This window comes from Schistocerca americana, chromosome 1 (genome assembly GCF_021461395.2).
Source record: "Schistocerca americana isolate TAMUIC-IGC-003095 chromosome 1, iqSchAmer2.1, whole genome shotgun sequence".
Lineage (NCBI taxonomy): Eukaryota > Metazoa > Arthropoda > Insecta > Orthoptera > Acrididae > Schistocerca > Schistocerca americana.
This window is the reverse complement of record NC_060119.1, coordinates 1242361720-1242389213: the sequence shown is the minus strand read 5'-3', so window position 1 is coordinate 1242389213 and position 27494 is coordinate 1242361720. Positions and strand designations below refer to the sequence as shown.

At 40.4% G+C, this 27494-nt stretch overlaps 1 protein-coding gene across 1 annotated transcript in view; it reads right to left on the bottom strand.

Annotated features, from left to right (window-relative positions):
- The window catches only part of LOC124598517 (Down syndrome cell adhesion molecule-like protein Dscam2), a 439700-nt gene that overhangs the window by 8408 nt on the left and 403798 nt on the right, over nt 1-27494 (bottom strand). The window contains exons 28-32 of the mRNA XM_047136006.1: nt 22998-23288; nt 22739-22883; nt 22422-22594; nt 8359-8544; nt 2071-2241 (exon numbers count right to left, since the gene is read on the bottom strand). Coding sequence (XP_046991962.1) covers nt 2071-2241; nt 8359-8544; nt 22422-22594; nt 22739-22883; nt 22998-23288 — 966 coding nt within the window. The remainder of the gene's footprint in view (nt 1-2070; nt 2242-8358; nt 8545-22421; nt 22595-22738; nt 22884-22997; nt 23289-27494) is intronic.

Genomic DNA, 27494 nt, shown 5'->3' with positions numbered 1-27494 from the left:
CAGACCATTATAATCAGAATTGAAGGTAGTGGGTGACAACAACAAGTAGCCTTTGTCACATGGTGGGGTGACGGTGCGCCCAAAAATGTCAAGCCATTATGTCAGTGGTTCAGAATGCATCGGAAGGTCTGGAGGGCTGATGTAAGAATACAAAAGGGGAAAGAAACAAAAGTTCAACATAGTTCGTATGGACAGACACCCCATGGCAATGAACAGGTGGACCCTTCCCAGGCTGTGCAGCACAAGGAAGGAAAAATAGTCGCTCAGAAAATTACATTATGTAAGAGTTAACCTAAGTGGAAAATTATTTCAAGTGTTGTTATGTAAGGGTCTCCACAGGAGGAGCCAGTGTAGGATTCTGTACATACAAAAACAGGGCGTATTAGTAAAGGGGATTGTAGCCCAAGAAAGTTAGAATTGGGTTGACAGACTATTGTTGGGGGATCACAATAGGTATTTGCTGAGATAGGACGTGTGTCAAATGGCAGCCCCACCTTGCTGATATAATAAGCTTTGTCTTTGTCTTAGCTCATTTTAAGTTGCCAATGTCTGATTAAGTACAGTAACGTGGAAGTGCTCTTAAATTATGTCCAGAAAGCATATTCTGTGCGTGGCAATATTTTGCAGATTTAGACAAAGCTTATGCAATGCACCATCAGGTCATGAACATGGGTTTAGATTATTTTGTGTCTTCGAGAATACTGTATGACTTATTGTTAGCATATTCAGTACTATCCTAGTATTTTATTTCTAAGTCCCATGTGCAGAGAGCATTAATGGTGTCATAGAGAGTGCCACCATGATATTTTATACATGAGTAACTATTCTGCTGGAGGCACAAGGGCCTTTGCAATGGAAGTAATTTTCAGTTGCACATGCTTCACTAATTCTGATAAGTAAATTTGCAGCTTTACATAATTATTGTAAAGCGTGTACATTAACCAAGTTGGAGCAGACAGGGCTCCAAGATTACTTTGTTCTTTCTTTGATGGTCTACGAAATTCTCCCGGAGTGTTGTTATGTGAAAGCAAAGTGTACACAAGTTTCACATATGGTAGTGTAGCATATGAATAACTGTATAACTGGTAGGGTCAGGTAAGGTTCACAGATCAAGTATGTGTGGCTTGACTTTGAGTATGCAGCACTAGAAGGTAGGTCTGTGTCATCACTCAGTCAAACATCTGTGTTAGTTCTCCACTTACTGTGTCTGCCAGTTTGTTCTACATTACATTGCAGGGTAGCATATTGGCTCTTATTTTCTCTTTGATTAAACTAATGTACGCTTAGGTCAGTAATAAATAGTTGTAGAACTGTTGATTAGCAGCAAAAATGCAAAATCAAATTAAATTTAATCACCTGAGGCAATTTAACATGTTTCAACTAGAAACAAGTGATTTGAAGAGATTATTTACGTTATACTCTAAGGCAATCTGATGAAAGAGTTTGGGTTTGCTGAGTGCCTGGAGAACACTACCTGCCATTACATGCAGTACTCAGTGAAGTACGGAGGAGGTGGTGTTGCTATGATATGGATATGTTTTTCATGGTTAGACTGTGGTCCCTTTCTTGGACTTCAGAAAATACTAAATGCAGAAGGATATGAACAATTTTATGGCACTGTGTACCATGTGTGTTAGAGGAACAGTTCAGAGATGATGATTTTTTTGTATTAGGTTTGACTATGACCTTTGTCAAAATGCAGCATCTGTGATGCAATGGTTTATGAGCAATAACATTTCTGGAATAGACCAGCCTGCCCAGAGTCCAAACTTGAAGCCAATGGAATGCCTTTGTGACAAGTCAAAACATCAAATTCACTCTAGACCCTAGCATTCAGTATCACTGCATTCTCTGGTTCTAGCTCTTGAGGAAGAATGGGCTGCCATTCCTCCAAAAACATTCAAGAACCTCACTGCAAACAGTCATAAAGTAGAAGGGTGGACACATCTCACATTAGTGTCCACTAATATGTGTCTGGATACTTCTGATCAGATAATGTACAGTTGCACATTTAAATACAGGAAGAGTAAGTTCGGAAGTTGCAGAATCTATCAGCACAATGGTACTTACCCAAACTTCTTGCTGTAGGCTGCTTAATGGGTACTCGGTAACTGCTAACTGCAGATGGACTACCACTTGTGTCAGATTCTGAGTTCTGACTCAAATCAGCTTTGCTGTGATGCCGCTTCACATTGCTTTTCCTGTGGAGACTGCCTGTTAGTGCTTGCTGCTCATTGTCCCCTTAAACAAGCAATGACAGTCAAATAATGAAGTTCTTCATTTGATACAAATAATGACAGACACAAAAAATTGAAATTGTTTTAAGCTATTTAAACTTTTACATATATTTTAATGAACAAATGTCTGACAATTAAAAATACATTTCAATAGTTTGATTCACTTGACAATGTTACTGGAAGCCATTAGTGGAATAATCATATAAAGTTAATTGTATGAAAAGCAGATACTAGAGTGAGATTCACAGGAATAATACTAAAGGAAGGTGAAAGACCCATGAAAGAGAGATTGCAAATCGTCATTACACCAATTCTAAAGTATTTTTCAACAGTCTGGGATCCTTACAAGGGAGAATTAATATGGCAGATGGATCCAGAGAAGTGCAGTATGTTTCCTAATAGTCTATTCAAAATGCTTGAGTGTGTCACACACAGGCTCGTTCAACTCCAGTGGTAGACACCTCAAGAAAAAGACTGTGTATAATGGAGAGGTTAACTGTTAAAATTTCAAAAGTGCACAATGCAAAGATTCACAAAACATATTACTTCTTCCAACATACATCTGTTAGAATAATGAACACTTTTTGGATTATCACCAGAGTTGTGACATTGTCTTGTCACCACATTACAATGAGTTTTGTCATCTTCAGTCTAATAAGCCACGGCTGCAAAATACTAACATGAATTCTTTACAGACGAATGGAAAAACTGGTAGAAGCCGACCTCGGGGAAGATCAGTTTGGTTTCCGTAGAAATGCTGGAACACGTGAGGCAATACTGACCCTACGACTTATCTTAGAAGATAAATTAAGGAAAGGCAAACCTACGTTTCTCGCATTTGTAGACTTAGAGAAAGCGTTTGACAATGTTGACTGGAATACTCTCTCCCAAATTCTGAAGGTGGCAGGGGTAAAATACAGGGAGCGAAAGGCTATTTACAATTTGTACAGAAACCAGATTGCAGTTATAAGAATCGAGGGGCATGAAAGGGAAGCTGTGGTTGGGAAGGCAGTGAGACCAGGTTGTAGCCTATCCCCGATGTTATTCATTCTGTATATTGAGCAAGCAGTAAAGGAAACAAAAGAAAAATTCAGAGTAGGAATTAAAATCCATGGAGAAGAAATAAAAACTCTGAGGTTCGCCGATGACATTGTAATTCTGTCAGAGACAGCAAATGACCTGGAAGAGCAGCAGAACGGAATGGACAGTGTCTTGAAAGGAGGATATAAGATGAACATCAACTAAAGCAAAATGAGGATAATGGAATGTAGTCGAATTAAATTGGGTGATGCTGAGGGTATTAGATTAGGAAATGAGACACTTAAAGTAGTAAAGGAGTTTTGCTATTTGGGGAGCAAAATAACTGATGATGGTTGAAGTAGAGAGGATATAAAATGTAGACTGGCAATGGCAAGGAAAGTGTTTCTGAAGAAGAGAAATTTGTTAACATCGAGTATAGATTTAAGTGTCAGGAAGTTGTATCTGAAAGTATTTGTGTGGAGTGTGACCATGTATGGAAGTGAAATGTGGACGATCAATAGTTTGGACAAAAAGAGAATAGAAGCTTTCGAAATGTGGTGCTACAGAAGAATGATGAAAATTAGATGGGTAGATCACATAACTAATGAGGAGGTAATGAATAGAATTGGGGAGAAGAGGAGTTTGTGGCACATCTTGCCTAGAAGAAGGGATCGGTTGGTAGGACATGTTCTGAGACATCGAGAGGGCAGCGTGGAGGGTAAAAATCACAGAGGGAGACCAAGAGATGAATACTCTAAGCAGATCCAGAAGGATGTAGGTTGCAGTAGGTACTGGGAGATGAAGAAGCTTGCACAGGATAGAGTAGCATGGAAAGCTGCATCAAACCAGTCTCTGGACTAAAGACCACAACAACAACAGGTAAGTGCTGTGTTTATGTCTTGTTTGCTGAACCACAGACTCCTCTGCTGAGGGCCCAACAGGAGGACCAATTGCATGCTTCTGGAAGAAATATAGCTGCAGGTGGTTGTCAGGGTAGGGGAACGGGGGTGGCTTGGTGAGATGAATGGGAGAGTCCAGATGTCAAGTCCTGGTGGTGCCTGCCAATTTCACCAGCTGCATCTGCCACTTTCACATCAGAGCATTCTTGACATATTCTAACCAGCAGCAGCAGGACTCAACACCCAGACCCACCTCCATCCTGCTGAAGGGACACACCACCACCAGCCATGATATCTCTTCAAAAGCGCATAACTGGTACACCCATTTGGCTCTCGGCAGAGGAGTCTGCAGTCCAGTGGCTATAAAGGAATGAACTGGACACAAACCCTAAACTTCACTTGAAGATGACGAACAGAAAACATGTCGAAACAAACCAATAAAACAACACCATGACGTCTGATAACTTGAGATGATTTCATCCATGAAATTTGTCGAGAAAGCCTGCATTCACATAAATCTTGTAAAATGGTTATGACGGGATAATAAAAGAAAGGTGAAAGTGGCACCCACCAAAGCATTATCTGCCAAACACCATAGGGTGGCTTGCAGAGTATAGAGGGCAGTGTAGATATAACAGCAATTATTTATACAAAATGTAAATGAAAGTTTATTAATTGACTCACACAATGTTAATATGCAACAAATGTATCCAGTTTGGGTGTCTCTAATGCATCTATAGAAGTTGGTTCATGAGAGTTTCTGACAAAATGTGCTGGCAGCCAAGTTACCAGGCTTTACAGCCATTCTATCCTAGTTCAGTCATATACGTAGCGAACAGGGCAGTTACTTAATATTGTAATCAGGAAGATACAAGCATATATTACTCAGCCAGATGCTGCATGGATTTTTTTATTTATCCATTTTTTTGGCTTGCCCAAACTGCCAGAGTCGCATATGCAGAGAGCAGTCTCTCTAGAGTCTAGAGGTGAGGGGGTTGGGGGAGGGGGGGGTTGTCTCCATGCTACCCGTGTTTACGTTTAGTGATTTTACTGTTTCGTCTTTGTTTACTGCTTCACGTCAAATGAAAACAAAACCGATTTCTAGGGCCAGGAGCCACACATATACATTCACACAATTACGGATGGTTAAAATTAGCTTCAGTTTTCTGGTTTTGTTTTATTTCCACATTTTTGGCAGTCAAGCGTTAATTGCCTTGAAGAACAATGAAGTTATTTTTGACAGTTTGCTAAAGAAATTTGGCTTCGATTAATCTTTCCCAAAATTTATTTGAAACAAAGTGTTTCATTACACACTACTGGCAAGTTGCAACTGCTCGCTGAATTTCAAGTGCACATTTTCATACTTGTGCACATGTGGCAGAACCAAACACGAGATAATACAGTAGTGGTAATCCAAGTAAATTTGAAATTCCGAAAACCACACTGAGGAGCTTAATATCAGATTGCGGCCTACTTCATTTTCATTATGAATCTGGACATACAAATTATGTATTTTAGTATGGTTTAGAAAATCTGATGCTCTTGGAATATCCTCTGATGTCTGGTTTCTTTTATGACGTAATATAAGATCTCTTAATGCTATATACATACAAACATACTGGCTTCCTACCTCATCCCTATCTGAGCACACGCAGTAACGCCTGCTCCCTGGCAACTGCTGAATCAAACCTACTTCTAACAGGTCACGGGAAAATATTGCGAATGGTGATTTGTAATGTGTTACTTTCAAAGTAAATATTCTTTTACACAAGACGAATTATGTTACATGTGAGAACGTGCTATGCATTTGTCAAATAACAGAGCATTTGTATGTCATTTAAAACTTTGAGGACTAGCCACTTAAAATAATTTCGAGCCCAGAAGACCAGACATTTACCTCATAATTTAAAATTTTACTGGCACATTAAGGAAGGGCAAACCTACGTTTCTAGCATTTGTAGACTTAGAGAAAGCTTTTGACAATGTTGACTGGAATACTCTCTTTCAAATTCTGAAGGTGGCAGGGGTAAAATACAGGGAGCGAAAGGCTATTTACAATTTGTACAGAAACCAGATGGCAGTTATAAGGGTCGAGGGGTATGAAAAGGAAGCAGTGGTTGGGAAGGGAGTTAGACGGGGTTGTAGTCTCTCCCCGATGTTATTCAATCTGTACATTGAGCAAGCAGTAAAGGAAACAAAAGAAAAATTCGGAGTAGGTATTAAAATCCATGGAGAAGAAATAAAAACTTTGAGGTTCGCCGATGACATTGTAATTCTGTCAGAGACAGCAAAGGTCTTGGAAGAGCAGTTCAATGGAATGGATAGTGTCTTGAAAGGAGGATATAAGATGAACATTAATAAAAGCGAAATGAGGATAATGGAATGTAGTCGAATAAAGTCAGGTGACGCTGAGGGAATTAGATTAGGAAATGAGACACTTATAGTAGTAAAGGAGTTTTGCTATTTGGGGAGCAAAATAACTGATGATGGTCGAAGTAGAGAGGATATAAAATGTGGACTGGTAATGGCAAGGAAAGCGTTTCTGAAGAAGAGAAATTTGTTAACATCGAGTATAGATTTAGGTGTCAGGAAGTCATTTGTGAAAGTATTTGTATGGAGTGTAGCCATGTATGGAAATGAAACATGGACGATAAATAGTTTGGACAAGAAGAGAATAGAAGCATTTTAAATGTGGTGCTACAGGAGAATGCTGAAGATTAGATGGGTAGATCACATAACTAATGAGGAAGTATTGAATGGGATTGGGGAGAAGAGAAGTTTGTGGCACAACTTGACTAGAAGAAGGGATTGGTTGGTAGGACATGTTCTCAGACATCAAGGGATCACCAATTTAGTATTGAAGGGCAGCGTGGAGGGTAAAAATCGTAGAGGGAGACCAAGAGATGAATGCACTAAGCAGATTCAGAAGGATGCAGGTTGCAGTAGGTACTGGGAGATGAAGAAGCTTGCACGGGATAGAGTAGCGTGGAGAGCTGCATCAAACCAGTCTCAGGACTGAAGACCACAACAACAACAGGCACATTTGTGTGAGAAGAAGAAGAAGAAGAAGAAAGCTTAGCTTTACTGGTAGCTACAAGCTACACTATGTATATTAATTTAAACCGCATGTTCATGTTACTTAACAGTGATGTCGCTCTTGGCTCACTACATCCCGTACTACAAATTTCTGCTGTCATCGGCCGGCAAGATCATGTGACATGAACTATGATTGGCTTACAAATGTGTATGCACTCTCAATTAACATGCTGTGTTTGGTGGAATTTGAATTTATACTTTTGTAATATGAAAATATGCAGCGTATGTATTGCTGCGCATCAGAGATATTTCCAAAATGCGTTTTTTTTAACATGCTGGGCTTTCCATGCCAGTGTATAAAACCTTGACCATGCAAAGGACTTATAATTTTTACAGTTCTGGGGGAAAGTACATCACCTGACACAGGGAAAATGCATTTTCACCTGAAGAAAAGTATAATTTTAACTGAGAAATCCAGTAAAAACCCACAAATTTTTTTTTCATTGTCCGCATATACACCCTGTTAATGCAATACAAAGTTTATTTTATAAGAGTCTCTTTGTATATTTCAATAGATTTGGGTTTTTTGTATATATTGTGAACTGGCTTTCGTCTTCTTCTGGCCTAAGAAGATGAAAGCCAGTTCAGAAAAGACTAGCAAATTCTTCATAACTGCAGCAGCTGTGACAGTTTTCTGTTACTTTTTTTTTTTTTTTTTTTTTTCACGTTTAAGAAAATTAATATTGTAACTGAAATATTTATGATATCTATTTTTTACTGCTATCTGTGAGCCAGTGGTAAAAAGAAGACAGACTGGATCTGGTATAACTGTTTTTGAATCCTTGTATGATCACTCTTTTCATAACTGAAATATTTCTTGGTAGTGATCTGTATTTGGAGACCTTATAGCTTAATGTAAAAGAAAAAGTATTTTGCATCGATGGCAATTGGTTACCTTTCCAAAATTCATAGTTATCAAAGGTTTTGCTTGTTACTTACCATGCTAGTTTCTTTCCCTTCACTGCTGGACACTGCTTAGGCTATAAGACTATAATTACAAAAATCAAAGAACATGGACTACTACATGTCTTAAAAGTTCATCAGTTTCCATTGCTCACTATTTTCTTAATAAATTACAACAGTACGTAAACCACAAAATTTATTACCATCAGACACTAGATACCAGTTCTTCTTGTTGGTTCGATGAGAATGTTGTAGTTGAGCACTGCTGTCATTCTCAGTATGTCCAAAAGTTCTAAACTGCATTGTGTAGTCCAGAGTTGCTGCATTCATTTTCCTATGAGATTCTGATGGTACAGCAAAGGTGGCATATGGGCTCATCTCATATAGTTCTGAAACAGTAAAATGAGTCTCCTCTTCTATAATAAGTAGTTCCATCAGTGAAACAAATAGTAATTTTTAAATAATTTGGTATAATTTTTTCCAGTGTATTGGCAAAACATTTGTAGGTGGAATTGTAAGTTTAAATTCTTTAAATAATAAACAACATGTTTTATACAATACATGTAAGAAAGTGAATCCATTTTGCTAGTGGCTTAAATTCACTCCACCAATATACTTGAATGTGTGCTTTGTAGTGCTGATACAGAACACTTGTGAAAGAAACATATTTATTTACTTTACTTTATATGTGCCTCACAACTTACAAGCCTTCCAACTAAATGCTACTTCAATGGTGTGCTGCCTGATGTGTAAAATTAATTACTGTGTAGCATCAGAAACTGAAATTAGAAGTTGTACTGTACAACATTTGTAATAATGTCGATAGAAATAAGAGAAGGTACAGAATGAAACTCAATGCTTTATATGGCTTACTTCTCTCAAATTGTCCAAAACTTAAATTCCCTTCTGATGAATGCATCACACGAATAGTACCAAAGCCCTGGAGGATTCTGATGGAAGCATGCTGATGAAAATTTCTTCTGTCAGTGGGATATGAGCTTGCTGAACATCTACATATGTGAGTTTATGATATCAGAAATGAAGGTGATAATAAAAATGTCAACTTAACAGAGGAACATAAAAGTTTGATTCTTGTGTAAATGGAAATTGATTATCAAGAGAGTATTTTATTTTTGTTTTACTTTTCCATTCCATTCACAGACTGAGTACAGAAGAAACAATATCCACATCTTCCACATGTGTACTATTTCCTCTATGACATAATTTTTGAGATCTTCCTCCTGCCACCCTTTACCCTTACTTAAAGTTTCCAGAACTATTAAGCATCACAGTAAATGAACAGGAATATTGTAGAATGTGTAACTGTCTTTGTTATTTATTAATTCTTCACTCCTTCCTACATTACATAAATAGTGCCGGCCGAGGTGGTCTAGCGGTTCTAGGCACTACGGTCTGGAACCGCGCGACCACTACGGTCGCAGGTTCTAATCCTGCCTCTGGCATGGCTGTATGTGATGTCCTTAGGTTAGTTAGGTTTAAGTAGTTTTAAGTTCTAGGGGACTGATGACCTTAGAAGTTAAGTCCCATAGTGCTCAGAGCCATTTTTGAACATAAATAGTACACAAGTGAATCAAAATCAAAGAGCAGATTTTAGAAAGTTTTTCTTAATGAGTTTTGTAATAATGCTACATAATAACTAGCATGGAATGATTCAAAAATGTGAAAAGGCAACCAGATACTTGCAGATGATTGCTATGTAGTTCATAGACACATCTCTATGTCATTACATCTATCTATGGCTCACACACCAAGCGGCTGCATGTAAGTGGTTGCCACTTCTTATTTATAGTTCCAGTAGATGATGATCAGGAATTCTTTTATATATTTGTTGATTCCTGGTCAGGTTGGAGATTTTTTCTGCTCAGGGACTGGATGTTGTGTTGTCCTTACATTTGTATCATTATAATTGACTGTCTACTGTTGAGATGGGCTGAATGGGCACCTCCCAAATGTCAATACATTGGAAAAAAAGGAAAAAAAAGTTTAATGCCTGGAATTTTCTTATTAAATTTCAATTCTTCCCTGTATTTCTATTATACAGCTATTTGCAAACAATGATCATAACTGCTTGCCTACTCCTTCACGGAGAATTTGGAAAGCCTTTGGCTTACATATTATGACAGCATCAGGGAAGTTAATGTGAATGAATTGTAGATGTAGCACATGAAGTACTTATTCAAACAGTTGAAATTATATTTTTAAAAAATGGGAAATCCAGGATGGAATGTAAAAAATATTGTGAAAAGGATAACTGCTATGCACAATACTGAGGAGATGCTGAGTCGTAGATACGCAAAGCAAAAATACTGTCAGAAACAAGCTTTCGTCCAACAAGGCCTTCCTCAAAAATATACAACACACACACACAATCATGGAACTCATATACACATGACCACAGTCCCTGTCTGCTTGGGCCAGACTGTGAGCAGTAGCATTTGATGGGAGAAGCACCTTATTGGTGGGTATAAGGATAAAGCTGGGGTGGGGAGGAGGAGGGATAGCAGGATAGGGATGGAGGACGGTAAAGTACTGCTTGTAGGAGCATAGTGGGACGAGGTGGAGAGAGGGAGGGCAGCTAGGTGCAGTCGGAAGATTAGATGGTGGGAGGTGAGGGGCAGAAAAGGAGAGACGTAAAAATACTGTGGGTGCACTTGTGGAATAGAAGGCTGTGGAGTGGTGTTAGGGAAGGGGATAGGTGGGTGAAGGACAGTGACTAACAAAGGCAGAGGCCAGAAGGGTTATGGGAACATAGGATATATTGCAGGGAGAGTTCCCACATCCGCCATTAAGAAAAGCTGGTGTTGGGAAGGACCCAGATGACACAGGCTGTGACGCAGTCATTGAAATGAAGAATGTCGTATTGGGTGGCATGCTCAGCAATGAGGTGGTCCAGCTGTTTCCTGGCCACTGTTTTTTGGTGGCCATTCATGCAGACATACTGCTTGTTGGTTGTTATGCCCATGCAAAATGCTGTGCAGTGGCTGCAGCTTAGGTTATAGAATTCTATACCAACATGCTGTCTGTCCACATGAATGGGCACTGACAAACTGTGGCCAAGAAACGGATGGACCATCCCGTTGCTGAGCACACTGCCAGTGTGATGTTCTTCGTTTCAAAGACTGCTTCACAGCCTGTGCCACTTGGATCCTTCCCACCAACACCAACTTTTCTGAACTGTACAGGTGAGAACTCTCCCTGCAATACATCCTACGTTGCCGTAACCCTCCTGGCCTCAACCTCCGTTAGTCATTTTCCTTATCCTTCTAGCCCCTGCCCTGCTCCCATTCCAGTAGAACACAGCCCTCTATTCCACCAACAAACACAATTTTTTTAGTTATTTCCTTTTATGCTACACCCCCCACCGTGCCCTCTGTCTAACCTCCCGACTGCATCTAGCTGCCCTACCATCATCTCCCCAACATGTCCCTCTAAGCGCCCACAAGCAGCACTTTACCATTTCCCACCCGTATCCTGCTATCCCTCCCCCTTCCCACCCAACCCCAGCCTCCTCCTTACTACCAGCAACCCGTTGCTTCTCCCATCTATTTCTGACAAAGGCCTTTTTGGCTAAAAGCTCACTATCTGACTGTCTTTTTGTTGCATCTCTCTGCGATTCAGCATTTCCACTATATGGTGAGAAGCCACTTTTCGTTTCACAATCAATTAATACTTAAAATTATAAAGAGACAGAATAGGCTGGCCAGCTCTTATTTCAACAGATAAAGCAGCATTTAAAAATACAATGAATCATACTGGATGGCCAGTACTTACTGTAAGGAAGCCAAATTCTGGTACTGCCAATGCACACATTTACAGGTGAAAAAACTTCCTTAAATATGTATATCAGCAGTAATGGGATCCTGCCTCTTGAAGGTTTATATGGCAACAATGATGAAGAGATTGAAAGAAGTATAATGAGATAAAATAAATTATTCACATGAAGAGATTGAAAGAAGTATAATGAGATAAAATAAATTATTCACACAGTTAAGAGAATGGAAAATTTAATTCTGATAGATGCACAGAATTTAGCAGCAGGAATAGGGGGATAAGGAAAAATAATAGGAGAAGGTAGACTGGGGAAAAGGGATGAAAGAGAAAGCATCTGGTAGAATTTTGCACAAAGTATAATTTGATCATTACTAACACCTGATCTCAGAATGATGAGAGAATGTTGCATATGTGGAAGAGACACTTGGAAGGCTTCATATTCATTATGTAAAGGTAAGACAGATGTTACGGAACCAGATTTTAAACTGAAAGATATTTCCTGGAGCGGATGTGCACTCTGAGCACAATTTATTGGGTATGATCTGCAGATTAAAACTGGATAAATTGCAAAGGCAGGGAATGAGGCAGGTGGGACATGGGTAAGTCGAAAGAACCAGAGGTTGCTGAGAGTTTCAAAGGGAGCATTAGACAATGACTGACAAACAGTGGAAAGGAACATATTAGGAGATGAATGGGTAGCTTTGAGTGATGAAATGGAAAAGGCAGCAGAGGATAATGTAAGTAGATCCAATAGAAACCATTGAATAGAACAGGAGATATTGAATTTAATGACGAAAGGACAAAATCTAAAAATGCAGCAAATGAAGCAGGTAAAATAGAATATAGTTGTCTAAAAAACAAGACTGACAGAAAGTGAAAATGGCTAAGCACAAAGGCTACAGAAGCCTGTAGGGGAAAGCTAGATTCCATTTATAGGAAAATTAGAGAGACCTTTGGAGAAAAGAGAAGCAGCTGTATGACCTCAAGAGCTCAGATGTAAAACCAATACTAAGCAAAGAAGGAAAAACTGAAAGGAGCAATGAATATATTGAGGGGTAATACAAGGGAAATGAACTTGAAGGCAATAACACAAAAAGGAAAGAGGAAGTAGGTGAAGATGAGATGGGAGATATGATACTGTGAGAAGAGTTTGACACAGCATTGAATGGCCTACAACAAAACAAGACCACTGGAGTAGACAACATTCCAGCAGAAATACTAATAGGAGAGCCACTCGTGACTAAATTACCCTACCTGGTGTGCAAGATATATGAGACAGAGGAAATAACCTCAGAGTTCAAGAAAAGTGTGACAATTCCAATTCCAAAGCTGGCATGTGGCAACAGATGTAAATATTACTGAACTATTAGTTTAGTGAGTCATGGTTGCAAAATACTGACACTAATTATTTACAGAATTTACACTAATTATTTACAGAAGAATGGAAAAACTGGTAGGAACTGATCTCAGGAAAGATCTGTTTGGATTCTGGAGAAAAGTAGGGACAAATGAGGCAACAATGACCCTATGACTTATCTTTGAAGATAGGTTAAACACAGGCAAATCTACATTTATAGTTTTGTATGCTTAGAGAAAGCCTTTGACTATATTGGCTATAATACACTCCTTGGCATTCTGAACATAGCAGGGGTAAAATACAGGGAATGAAAGGTTTTATACAACTTGTAAAGAAACCAGACAGCAGTTAAAAAGTTGAAGGGGATGAAAGTGAAGCATGCCTTTCAAATCTTATAATTGCCATCTGACTGAATGGGAGAAGGGAGTGGGATAGATTTGTAGATTATCCCCAATGTTATTCAATCTCTATACTGGGCAAGCAGTAAAGGAAACCAAAGAAAAATTGGAAAAGGAATTAAAGTCCAGGCAGAAGAAATATAAACACTAAGGTTTGTCAGTGACATTGTAATTCTGTCAGAGACAGCAAAGGACTTGGAAAAGCATCCGAATGGAACTAACAGTGTCTTAAAAGGAAGGATACAAGATGACCATCAATATAAGAAAACAAACATAAAGGAATGTTGCTGCATTAAGTCAGGTAATGCTGAGTTTAGTATTTGACAGTGATTTGGATTCCTCACTTAGTCCGAGTATCAATATGGAGAACAGGTCAGAGATATTCAGGCTACATACTCCAGCCACAGCTTGCTTCAACAAGCAGGCTTGCTGCGGCAAAAATGTCACAAGGCGCCAACCCCTGACACGAGACTGCTGCAAATGCCATGGCCTGACATTTGCCAGTCACTTCTTGCTAGTCTTTCAAGCCTTAAGTTCTAATATTATGAGAAGGAAAGTTGCTACTAATACAATAGACACACACACACACACACACACACACACACACACACACACACACACACACACACACACACATATGCACGCATGACAGGGACTGTGATTGTTGTGTGCAGATGCGAGCCGATTGGCGACACTTTGCTCTCAGATTCAGGATGTGATGGCTTCAGTTACACAGTTTGGGGCTGCAGTGGATTGGCACCACTGTTGTGAGCCGGCCGTGGGGTCCAACGGACATCCAGCACGTCTGAGTCCTACGATCGGTCCTCACTGGTGGCCAACCTAGTTACTGCTCGCACTGAGGCTGACCCCTCACCTGTGGTCGAGTGGGAGGTCGCCCCAGGGTGAAGCAGGCAGCGAAAGACTTCCCACGCGGCCGCACGTAAGGCCTCCCAAGTTTGTCTGACAAACAGGTTCCAGGTGCTGTCTGTGGCTGACACTGTCGCTGAGGCAGATGCTGTCACCTGTCCTGTTTCAGAGGAAACCACTCAGCCTGCAAGATCCAGGCAATCACAGAGGGTTGGATTATTGGTAGATGGGAGCTCCAACATTAGGCACGTTATAGGGCCCCTTAGGGACTTGGCTGACCAGAAGGGTAAGAAAACCAATGTGCACTCCATTTACATACCAGTTGGAGTCATTCCAGATGTGGAAAGGGTCCTCCAGGATGCCATGAAGAGCACAGGGTGCAGCCAACTGCAGGTGGTTGCTCATGTCGGTACCAATAATGTGTGTCACTTTGGATCAGAAGAAATTGTCTCTGGTTTAGAATGGCTAACAGAAGTGTTAAAGGCTGCCAGTCTTGCTTGCAAGATGAAAGCAGAGCTGACCATTTGCAGCATAGTCGACAGGACTGATTGCGGACCTCTGCTACAGAGCCAAGTGGAGGGTCTGAATCAGAGGCTCAGATGGTTCTGCGACCATGTAGGCTGCAGATTCCTGGAGTTGCACCAAGGGTGGTTGGGTTTTGGGTTTCGCTGAATAAGTCAGGTGTCCATTATACGCAGGAGGCAGCTACACGGGTAGCAGGGGCCGTGTGGCATCGACTGTGCGGTTTTTTAGGTTAGAGGGTCTCAGGAAAACACAAAAAGGGCTTCAGTCACAAAGGGTGCAGGCTCAACACAGGAACAACGTAGATACAGGTACCATTGGTATAACAGTTGTAAATTGTCGTAGCTGTGTTAGGAAAGTACCAGAGCTCCAAGTCCTGATAGAAAGCACTGATGCTCAAATCGTCATAGGTACTGAAAGCTGGCTAAAGCCAGATATAAGCTCAGCTGAAATTTTTGCGATGAACCTAGCAGTGTTCCGAACGGATAGGCTAAACACGGTTGGCGGTGGCATGTTTATCACTGTTAGAAGTAGTTTAACTTGTCACGAAATTGAAGTAGATACTTCCTTTGAGTTAGTATGGGCAGACGTCATTGTTGACAACTGGAATAAAATGATAATTAGATCCTTTTACTGACCTCCCAATTCAGATGATACAGTTGCTGAAAGGCTCAAAGAAAACTTGAGTTTGATTTCAAACATGTACCCAATTCATACGATAATACTGGTTGGTGACTTTAATTTACCCTCGATATGTTGGTGAAAATACATGTTTAATTCCGGAGGCATAAAATATGATCCGAAATTGTGCTAAATGCATTCCTGAAAATTATTTCGAGCAGTCAGTTCATGAGGCCACGAGAATAGTAAACGGTTGTGAAAACACCCTTAGCCTCTTAGCAACAAATAATCCTGAGTTAATAATGTGCATTAAAACCAATTCAGGGATTAGTGAACACAGGATTGTCATAGTGAGATTCAATATTGTAATCCCCAACTCATCGAAAAATAAGCAAAAAATTTACCTATTCATAGAAGCAGATAAAAATTCACTTGAGGCCTTCCTGAGAGACAATCTCCACTCATTCCAAATTAATAATATAAGTGTAGATCAGATGTGGCTTGGATTCAAAGAAATAGTATCAGCAGCAATTGAGAAATTTATACCAAATAAATTAACAAACAACAGAGCTGATACACAAAACGGGTTAGAACACTGTTGCAGAAACAACAAAGGAAACATGCCAAATTTAAACAGATGCAAAATCCTCAAGATTAGCGATCTTTTACAGAAGTTCAAATTTAGTGCAGACTTCAATGTGAGATGCTAATAACAGTTTCCACAACAAAACTTTGTCTTGAAACTTGGCAGAAAATCCAAAGAGATTCTGGTTGTATGTGAAGTATGCTAGCGGCAAGAAACAACCAATGCCTTCTCTGCGTGATAGCAATGGAGATACTATCGAAGACTGTGCTGCCAAAGCTGAGTTACTAAACACAGCCTTCCAAAATGCCTTCACAAAAGAAGACAAAGTAAATATTCCAGAATTTGAATCGAGAATAGCTGGCAACATGAGTAACATAGAAGTAAATATCCTCAGAGAAGTGAAGCAACTTAAATCACTTAATAAAAGGAAGTCTTCTGGTCCAGACTGTGTACCAATTAGGTTCCTTTCAGAGTATGCTGATGCATTAGCTCCATATTTAACAATCATATACAACTGCTGGCTCAACGAAAGATCCGTACCCAAAGACTGGAAAGCTGCACAGGTCATACCAATATTCAAGAAAGGTAGTAGGAGTAATCCACTAAATTAAAGGCCCATATCATTAACGTCGATATGCAGTAGGGTTTTGGAACATACATTGTGCTCGAACATTATTTTACCTTGAAGAAAACTGTCTATTGACACACAGTAACATGGGTTTAGAAAACATCGTTCCTGTAAAACATAACTAGCTCTTTATTTACATGAAGTGTTGAGCACTATTGAGAAGGGATTTCAGATCAATTCCGTATTTCTGGATTTCCAGAAGGCTTTTGACACTGTACCACACAAGCGGCTCGTAGTCAAATTGCGTGCTTATGGAATATCATTTCAGTTATGTGACTGGATTTGTGATTTCCTGTCAGATAGGTCACAGTTCGTAGTAATTGATGGAAAGTCATTGAGTAAAACAGAAGTGATTTCTGGCGTTCCCCAAGGTAGTATTATAGGCCCTTTGCTGTTCCTTATCTATATAAACAATCTGAGCAGCCGTCTTCGGTTGTTTGCAGATGACAGTCATTTATTGACTAATAAAGTAATCAGAAAATCAAAACAAACTGCAAAACAATTAAGAAAAGATATCTGAATGGTGCGAAAAGTGGCAGTTGACCCTAAAAACGAAAAGTGTGAGGTCATCCACATGAGTGCTGAAAGGAACTCGTTAAACTTCGGTTACACAATAAATCAGTCTAATCTAAAAGCCGTAAATTCAACTAAATACCTAGGTATTACAACTATGAACAACTTAAATTGGACGTTACACATAGAAAATGTTGTGGGAAAGGCAAACCAAAGACCGCGTTTTATTGGCAGGTCACTTAGAAAATGTAACAGACCTACTAAGGAGACTGCCTACACTACGATTGTCCGTCCTCTTTTAGAATACTGCTGTGGGGTGTGGGATCCTTACTAGACAGGACTTACAGAGTACATCAAAAAAGTTCAAAGAAAGGCAACATGTTTTGTATTATTGCGAAATATGGGAGAGTGTATCACAGAAGTGATACAGGATTTGGGCTGGACATCTGCTGTAACGGCGACCAGAACAGTCGCAGGGTTGAAGTGACGCAAACGCGGCGGGACCCGCGGAGTTGCTCGCAAACAACAACACAACGGGAGAGGACGGACACGACCAACGAAGGACCTTACGACAACAACAAGAACGAACAACAGAGTCAAGAAAACCAAACAAGACAACCACGTCCACTCGTAAAGAAAACACGAAAGTAAATACACTGTATAATGCGAGGCGATATGTCCTGAGACATACTCAAGGTTAGACTGACAGGCTGAGCGACAGGCAGGCGCTTAAGTACTTGATTGGGGATGCTGCTGTTGGCCGCTGCAACCATGAGCCACATGTTCCACTGTGGCGCCCTCACTCTAAGTGTGGGCCAGGAGGCACGCACCGCCACAGCTTACGGTGCGATGGTGCAGAGATCTCTATGGGTCTTTGACGTCCATGACGTCTGGCGGGGATTCAAATTCCGTGGCACACGGTAGCAGAACATCAGTAAAAGAAAGATGTTTTTCGTTGCGACGGAATCTTCCCACGACATTCCAATTGCCTACTTTCTCCTCCAAATGCGAAAATATTTTGTTGACACCGACCTACATAGGGAGGAACAATCACCACGATAAAATAAGGGAAATCAGACCCTGTGCAGAAAGATGTAGGTGTTCATTCTTTCTGCACGCTATGCGAGATAGGAATAATAGAGAATTGTGAAGGTGGTTCAATGAACTCACTGCCAGGCGCTTAAATGTGATTTGCAGAGTATCCATGTAGATGTAGATGTTATTCAGTTAATGGGTTTAATTTTTTTTTTTTTTAATTTCTCCTCCTCTGTTATTTTTAATTCCTGTATTAACTTTTGCAACTGCTCTTATTTTTTCTTTCCTATAATACTTTTTTCATTTGGGATCTTTATGCATGTGACATTAATTATTTCCATGCATTAACACTAATTTAATTTCTTGCATTTCATCATTCTATATTTTCATCCATGTTATTGCATTCATTATTCATTATTTATATTCACAATTTTGCTAGAATTTTGTTTTACTTATAATCCCTTCTTTTGTTCAAATCTTCATCTACATTACTTTGTCTGTGGCGTCGATCCACGGATCGATAGGCCAGAACATCATAATGTGTATTACGTCTTCGAGTTGATCTTTGTTTTGTATACTTTTGGGACCTCAGTTCCCGCCTAGTCTTCGACCTGTATTTGTGACCTTGTGCCACATAAACTGTACAGTGTCCGCGCTCCCACCAGCTCTAACTGCATTAATTCAAGTGCACATTCATCCCCCTCCTTGCTTGGGCAGCTAGCTTCCCAGGCGCAAGATAATGTTTTTGATTTACTGCCATCAGATGTTCATTCGCACCCACTACTGCCACCAAGCTCGACAGCGGCACCTTCGGTTACTAATAAACAGTGTACCAACCCTGTTTCGCGTAGCTCACTTGTTTGTCACTACCAACCACCCAACAGCTGGCACTTAGGCAAACTTTCGCCGTCTGCGCCACAACTCAGCCTAGCGGCCGCCGCACACACTATACCACAGACAGTCGCCTCGTGTACCACATCGCGCATTTCCGTGGTTATAGACAGCACCGCCCACAAACTTTGCTTGCAAGATGGACCGCCTATCTCTTGCCGACCATGCTGTCTCAAGCACAGACGATCTCTTAGCAGCCGGCGTCATCGAACCATCTGCTGGATGCTGGGCCTTGCCTATCCACTTTGTCACACAAAGAGACGGCACCTGGAGTAAGGTTGGCGACTATACTAAGTTGAACTCTCGTACTATCATAGACAAGTACCCGGTTCCTAACATCGCAGATTTTAACCATGCTCTTGCAGGCGCCAAGTGTTTCTCAGTAGTGGACTGTAGGTGGGCCTATCATCAAATTCCGATGGCACCAGAGGATATTGAAAAGACAGCTGTTACAACATCTTTCGGCCTTTTCCAGTACCGGCTCATGCCCTTTGGCCACCGCAACGCTGCACAAACTTGGCAGAGATTCATGAACAAGGTGTTGTATCATCTGGATTTTTGTTTCGTTTACTTGGACGACATTCTTATTTTCAGTCCTACTTTGCAAAAGAACATGGAACATTTGCAGATTGTTAAAGAGACTCTTACTGCTGCCGGTGTTGAACTGAATAATAAGAAGCTCCAGTAGCACCAGACTTCGGTAAGATTCTCAGGCTACATCACGTCAGCTAAGGGCCTCACTCCTCCCGAGTATAAAATCAAACCTGTTTTGGATTTGCCACGCCCTCACTCGTTTAAGGAGCTGCGCAGGTTCATCGGAACAGTTAACTATTATAGGAAGCACTTGCCTGCTGCAGCTGAGGTTCAGGCTCCCCTAACAGACGCCCTTGTTGGCAAAAATACAACCGGTATCCACCTGGTCCCCTGGACCCCTGCCATGGAACAAGCTTTTGACAAACTGAAGCACCTACTAGCAAACGCAGTGACTGTTGCCTACCCACATCTGGACACTACATTTCTTATTACCACGGATGCCAGTGATACCGTAGTAGATGCTGTCCTCAGTCAAACCGTCAGATACTACCTCTCCTTTGCAGTTCTTTTCTAAGAAGCTCAACGACGCTCAAAAAAAGTACTCAGCCATTGATAGGGAGCTCTTGCCAGTTTACGAGGCTGTGAAACACTTTCGCACTGAGGTTGAGGGTAGGGACTTCTACATTTTAACCGACCATAAACCTTTGGTTGCTGCTGTAAAGAACCCTCCGACTGACCCTCCACCTAGATGGTCCGTCATTTCGACTTCATATTGCAATTTACCTGTGACATACGATACATCAAGGATGCAGATAACGTGGTCACAGATTTTTTGTCTCGTGTCGGCACTCTCACAACTCTGATAGACCTCTCTAACTTGCCTCAGCTGCACCGGCTCAGCATACCTCTCCGTTAGCAGGCACCACTTACGAGCTCTCTACCAACATTCATCCTAATAACATTTGTGGTTTATCTGTTGTCATTAGTGGTGATACCGCATTAGTGCTGCTTGCGTGTGACAATTCGTGTGACTTGTTAGGTGGTGTGTCACAGCGTGTAGTGAAGCATTTCAAAATCTCTCGAAGTGATACGTATGGCAACCTATGTGCTTACGTTAGGCCAAGTGGAAAGGTGATCATTAGGTTCCCTGCCGACGACACCCTTCCACACCAGTGCTCCCGCACCGGCCGACGACTACGACCGCCGCCGTCGCTTCAAGACTTCAGCATCAGCATTCCAGGATTTTCTCCACGCTCTCCTCCCACACAGCCCGTGCCGTTAGATGTGGAGGAAATCACTGTAACCCACTTAAACTCTCGCCAACCCTCCCCCCCCCCCCCCCCACCTTCGGGTACGTACTCCATACTGCGGGGGGGGGGGGGGGGGGGGGCAGGTGCTATGTGGCATTGATCCACAGATCGATAGGCCAGAACATCATATGTGTATATGTCTTCGAGTTGATCTTTGTTTCGTATACTTCCGGGACCTCAGTTCCCGCCTAGTCTTCGACCTGCACGTTTGTCGTGTAATAAAGGTATTGATGATTAGAAGAGAGAACCGTGGTCATTACCTTACCACCTTGATATCTCCTTCATGTCCACAGCGCAACAAGAATTTATGTTTTAAATCTTTATATGACAATCGCCATCCAATAAAAAGTAAATCCTTTTAGGAAATTTGTATTTTTAAGACCACTGTACATATAAAAAGATAATTTTGTCTTTTGTTTTTTAACTGATAGATTGCCATTTTCAAATATTTTAGTATTACAAAAGATAAATATAAATAATTAAAATCACATGCACAACGTTTTAAGCTGGAAAAAGACTGATGGGAAGAAGAGTGAGAAACAACTGAAAAAGTTAATATGGTGATTAAAAATTAAATGACAAAGGAATAGAAATAAAACAATCACATTTATGCCCATTTACTGATTAAATATAATGATCAAAGTCATTTCGATAGAGATTAAAAAATAAAACTACAGAGCACCTACCGAGATTCAAACCCACAACCTCCTGTATCTGAGGCTTGGGCTATAACCATTGCACTACACTACCAATTCATAAATTATCATTGTTAAAGCTGTAGCGCTTCATGTGAAATTCCAAATTTTTTTCATCTATTACTCACAAACAAGAGCCCTCCAAGGTGAATGGTTGCAGGGTGTAATACCTGGGACCTTAACCTACATCACCAAAAATATAGTTTCAAAAAGTTGATTCCACTTCTGGGGACCTTCCCTTTTAAGACATCAAGGAATCATCAATTTAGTGGGTAGAGGGGCAGCATGAAACAAATACAGTAAGCAGTAGGTTGCAGTAGTTATGTGGAGATAAAAAGGCTTGCACAAAATAGAGTATCGTGGAGAGCTGCATTATACATGTTTTCAGACTAAACACCGCCACAACATTCTGTCTCTTTGTAATTTTAAAACCAGTTTTTGGACTAAAGGCCACATCAACATTCTATCTGTTTGTAATTTTAAAGTTTTCTCAAGATAATTTTCCTACTCAACTCACCAGATGATTCATCCATACGTTTAGAGGCTTGATGTTCATCTGTTTTAGTAGGTGATGCAGAATAAATTTGTTGAAAATTCCTTCTGTTGTCCATTTCAGCAGCTGCTTTGCAGGCACTGGGGCTTTCAGGCATGCCTTGCGCTCTCTTCTGTTCTACACATTGCCGACAGCGACTAAAAAAGAAAACATGGTGTCAACTGTTTTATGCACATAAAGAATACAAACGCCTTGCCATTGTGGAATTTCAAACTGTTCTGGCATACAGATGGTTCAATAAAATTTCATGGAACAATCTTACTTATGGTGTGTTAACTTACGTTCTGTTCAGTGTTACATATAGTAACAGTCCAGCAGATAGTAAGAATACTGCAGAGCACACTGTAGGCACTATCACATAAACATCCTCATAAAAGCGGGATGTATTTGTCAAGCTTTGACTTTCCTGCATTGGAGCAACAGTTGCTGGAAAAGAATAATTGGTTATAAATTTATAAGCTACTTGCTGTGTGGAGTACATGAACACAAGTCTTATGAATGTATTTAACTCACAGTAATTAACAAAGGAAATTTACATACCTCCAGTAACAGTTGTTGTGGCGATATTGAAATGCACTCTTGTTGAACCAGCACTGTTGTGTGCAGTAAGTCTTAACTGATACCAAGTGGCTGGTTGCAAGTCACCTATCAGAAACTTTTTTGGAGGCACATTGTTATCAACAAGGATCCAATGACTTCCACTCCCCAGTATTCGATATTCAACAACAAAATATAACATAGGGCATCCTCCATCTGGCCATGTTGACAGGTACAAATACAGAGAAGTTGCATTTGCCAAGACAAGTGAGTTAAAATTTGGTAGTTCTGGTTCTGGAAAACAATTTTATCATTCCACAAATATTACAAAAATAAATTTTAATTTTTTAACATAAAAATAAAAACAGATAAGTGATAAATATCTGAACAGAATTATGTGATGTGTCTACATGTGCTGTAAGTAGTAGTTGCATTTATATACAACACAGCCAACTACACGAAGGGAAAAAACAATATTGTTTTCACTTTATCTGAACTTCAAAAGACCCATTATGATACAGCAATGTTTTAATCAGATAAATTCAGGATGGAGTTTCTCCATTTCCCTACATGTATACTTTACTACAAATTTTGAATAACAGAAAATACAGACTGGAATAATGGCAATATTATGAGAAGGAAAGATCGCTGCTCACCATATGGAGAAGACACTGAGTTGCAAATAGGCACAACAAAAAGATGCCTCAAACAAGTAAGCTTTAGTTGGAAAGGCCTTCATCCAAATTAGACAACACACACACACACACACACACACACACACACACACACACACACACACAGTCTCTGGCTGCCAAGGCTGGGTCGTGGAACTAGACTGCCACATACATTTTGTGAATAGATGTTATGCCTAATCCTGAATCTATGAAGCCAGCTTATGTGTTCTGCAAACTCATAACACCCAATTCTTTAGCAGTTTCTTGTGCATTTTCACAAATATATTTCCACTCGCAGCCAAATTTCGGTTGCTATGAACATGGCAAAATTATTCAAATAACAGGTTGTCACCTCTCAAGCCACATGTACTGGGGAATGAGCATTTGGTTGAAAGATTTTGATTTCCCTTCCACAGACTGATGATGTAACTTTCGTTTTTGAATATTTCACTGCACTGTGTTTTAACCTCTGTATCCTGCATAGTCATATCTTGAACGCATTTTCTTTCTTTCAAATACATGTCGAGGATTTCAACTTTTTTCTTCAAAGTGAGTTGCATGTTTGCAACATTGTAGCACATGAAACACAAATTTCTCAATGTATAACCACAAATAATGCTGTCTACTGTCTGCACTTTAAAAACGAATGCACATTTGGTGGTAACTTAAAACAATGCACATTAGCTAGACGTACTGACCACTGTTGCTTCAAGTTCCAGGAACTGTGATGGAATTCTGTCTGATTGTGCACTGCTAAATAGTTTTATTTGCATTTGGGAGATAGTTTTCAGCGCCCCTGTCTGTCATTAAGAATGCTCATTCTCTCTTTCCAAGCATTAATCTCAACTTGCGGGGTCTGCTGTTAAGGTTAACCAGATTTGGCGTGTTAATTGGTTAATTGTAAGGAGTGGCCAGATCCCCTTCCTGTCGCCACCCCGTACCCCCCCCCCCTCCCCCTCCCCCTCCCGGGACGGAAACTGTGTACCCCAACTGTCTGCGTCTAGTGTAATCCATGGAACAGTGTGAACGTGTGTCAAATGTCAGTGAGCCATGTAACTGAGGCAGAATGTGGGGACCAGCCCAGTATTCAACTAGCGGGATGTGGAAAACTGCCTAAAAAACCACATCCAGGCTGGCCAGCACACGGCTCTCATTGTAAGTCTGTCAGGTGGATTTGATCCGGGACCGGAGCGCCTACCCGAGTCCAGAAAGCAGCACGCTAGCGCTCTCGGCTACCCTGGTGGGTATTAAGAATGCTCATTATCTAGAAGACATATTGCAATTATACCACAATCGTTTCCATGTATGGTTCGAGAACATTTCTCCCCACAAGCAACTTATCATTTGGTGCCCCCCCCCCACCACTTCCACTTCTACCTGTGTCAGTTTTTGCAGTTAACTGTGATATGCACTGTATACAAATATTGCACTTGGGCATTCATGACAGCTTAACATCCCAGGCAACCACTACTAATTATGGTATATCCTGTACAGAAATCTTACAGTCACAGCATCTTTGGCACCCCTCTTAGCTTGATGCTCAAAGCAGCAGCTTGTGTTTTTTGGGCCTTAAACTGGCCCTGATGTTTCTGGCAAGGAATTTTAAAGCATACATAATTCAGAGGTGCCTGCTACTCTGAGATGTCTGTTAGAGCAGTTTCACAATTATAAATTCTTATGTTTACAAATTCAGTTTGTTACATTTAACTCCTAATTCGTCTCATCATGTCACGTTATGTCTCCAATGACATAATCTGTGAAACTCAAACTGAGTTTGATACACGGGAAACTATATTAATTTTGGAAATCAATTGAGTTTCCACATAACTCGTAGACAGTGCCAATTCAGTCCTTAAAACTTGCAAATTACTAACTAGATGATAAAATAAAACAATGGAAAATCCAGTATGGAATGCAGCAATATTATGAAAAGGATAGTTGCTACTCATCATCCAGCAGAGATGCTGAGCCGCATACAGGCACAACATAAAGACTGTCAGAAACTGAGCTTTTGGTCAATAAGGCCTTCATTGGGAATACACAAAACTAACACTCCCACTCACGCAAACACAATCCACACACACATGACCACAGCCTCTGGCTGCTGAGGCCAGACTGTGAGCAGCAGAACATGACGGGAGGAGTAGCCGGTTGTTGGGCGTAAGGAGGAGGTTGGGGCAGAGAGGGAGAGGGATAGTAAGATAGGGATGGGGGACAAAAAACTGCTGCTTGTGGGAACATACAGGAATGAGGTGAATTGAGGCTAGAACAGCTAGGTCAGTCAACAGGTTAGATGGTGGGGGGCGGAGTGGTAAGAAAAGGAGAGAAGTAAAAAGACTGTGGGTGCACTTGTGGAATAGAAGACTGTAGAGTGGGATCAGGGAAGGGGAAAGGTGAGTGACAGGCAATGACTAATGAATGATAAGACCAGGAGGGTTACAGAAAAGTGTGATACACTGCAGGCAGAGTTCCCATCCGTGCAGTTCGAAAAGCTGGAGTTGGTGGGAAGGATCCAAATGTCACAAGCAGAGAAGCAGTCATTGAAATGAAGAATGCTGTGTTGAGTAGCATGCTCAGCAATGGGTTGGTCCATCTGTTTGTTGGCCACAGTTTATCATACAGACAGACAGATTGTTGGTTGTTATGCCCACATTGAATGCAGCACAGTGGTTGCAGCTTAGCTGATAGATCACATGACTGGTTTCACGTGTAGCCCTGCCTTTGATGGGATAGGTGAGGGTCAATCCATTTCAGGTCACCCAGGCAATGTTGCTCAACATTTTTTATTTTCCTGATTTTTTTATCATCATGTGTGCCCTATAGGTAGACAGTCACAAAACACAGTTGGAATAAATTTTATAAGCCATATTTTTTTCTGCCAGCTGTTTTTAAAATGCCAGTTGGGCAAATTTTTTATGGAAAATGTGGTTTGCGGAAAGTTTAATTGTCAAGTTATTTTAAAAGGTATCAGAATAATTTAAAGATCAGCATATTCAGTATAAAATGAACTTAAGGCATATATAGTACTTACATAACTACCTGCAGTATAAGTTTTAGTCCTGAGAGTGTCCTGTTTTTTCTAAAGCTTTTCAACAATGGCCAAAAACCTTTTGTCAGTTTTCACAGGTCAATGTCTAAAATCGGACTGAATGAAAACAAGTAAAAATTATGCAGAACTCACAGGAATAGCTCACAAAAAATGATTGCTGAGACCCATCTACACTGAGAATAACAGAGCAGTGAATTTCAGTAAAAAAGCAACCCTTCTACATGGTCATTCGGTGCCAAGTTAGCAAACAAGGACTTCAGATCAATACAGCTGACACTGGTCGAATGATGTTTAAATCATTGCATACATTAAATGATGAAATATTTCTATTGTTAAGTAGCAATATGCAGTGATAACAGTAGGTAAGAGTTCTAATTTTTAAACTTAACTTACTGCTACATTTGCTGCACTACCCTAGCATACAGTGTACCCACAATAATGTTTATCTCAGTATTTAGATTTAAACTTTAGTTGTAACTACTTGCCAACTGCAATCTTCATTACAGAGTTAAACAAACATGATACTTTACAGCATAGTTTATCAGTTATGTTGTATGTTCTAACAGACACCGTTTTAAGTTCCAATGGAGTCGCTTTTCATACTATTTTCTTTACAGGCATCAAAGCAGTACAACTTCGGAAAGTTGAAAGGCAATATTTGGTCCAGAAGGGTGAAATAAATCCACCAAAACATCACTGTTATCTTCACTTTGGTCTTCAATTTTTACAAGCCACCACTTCTTATCACACATACAAACAACACAGTCACTACTTGTT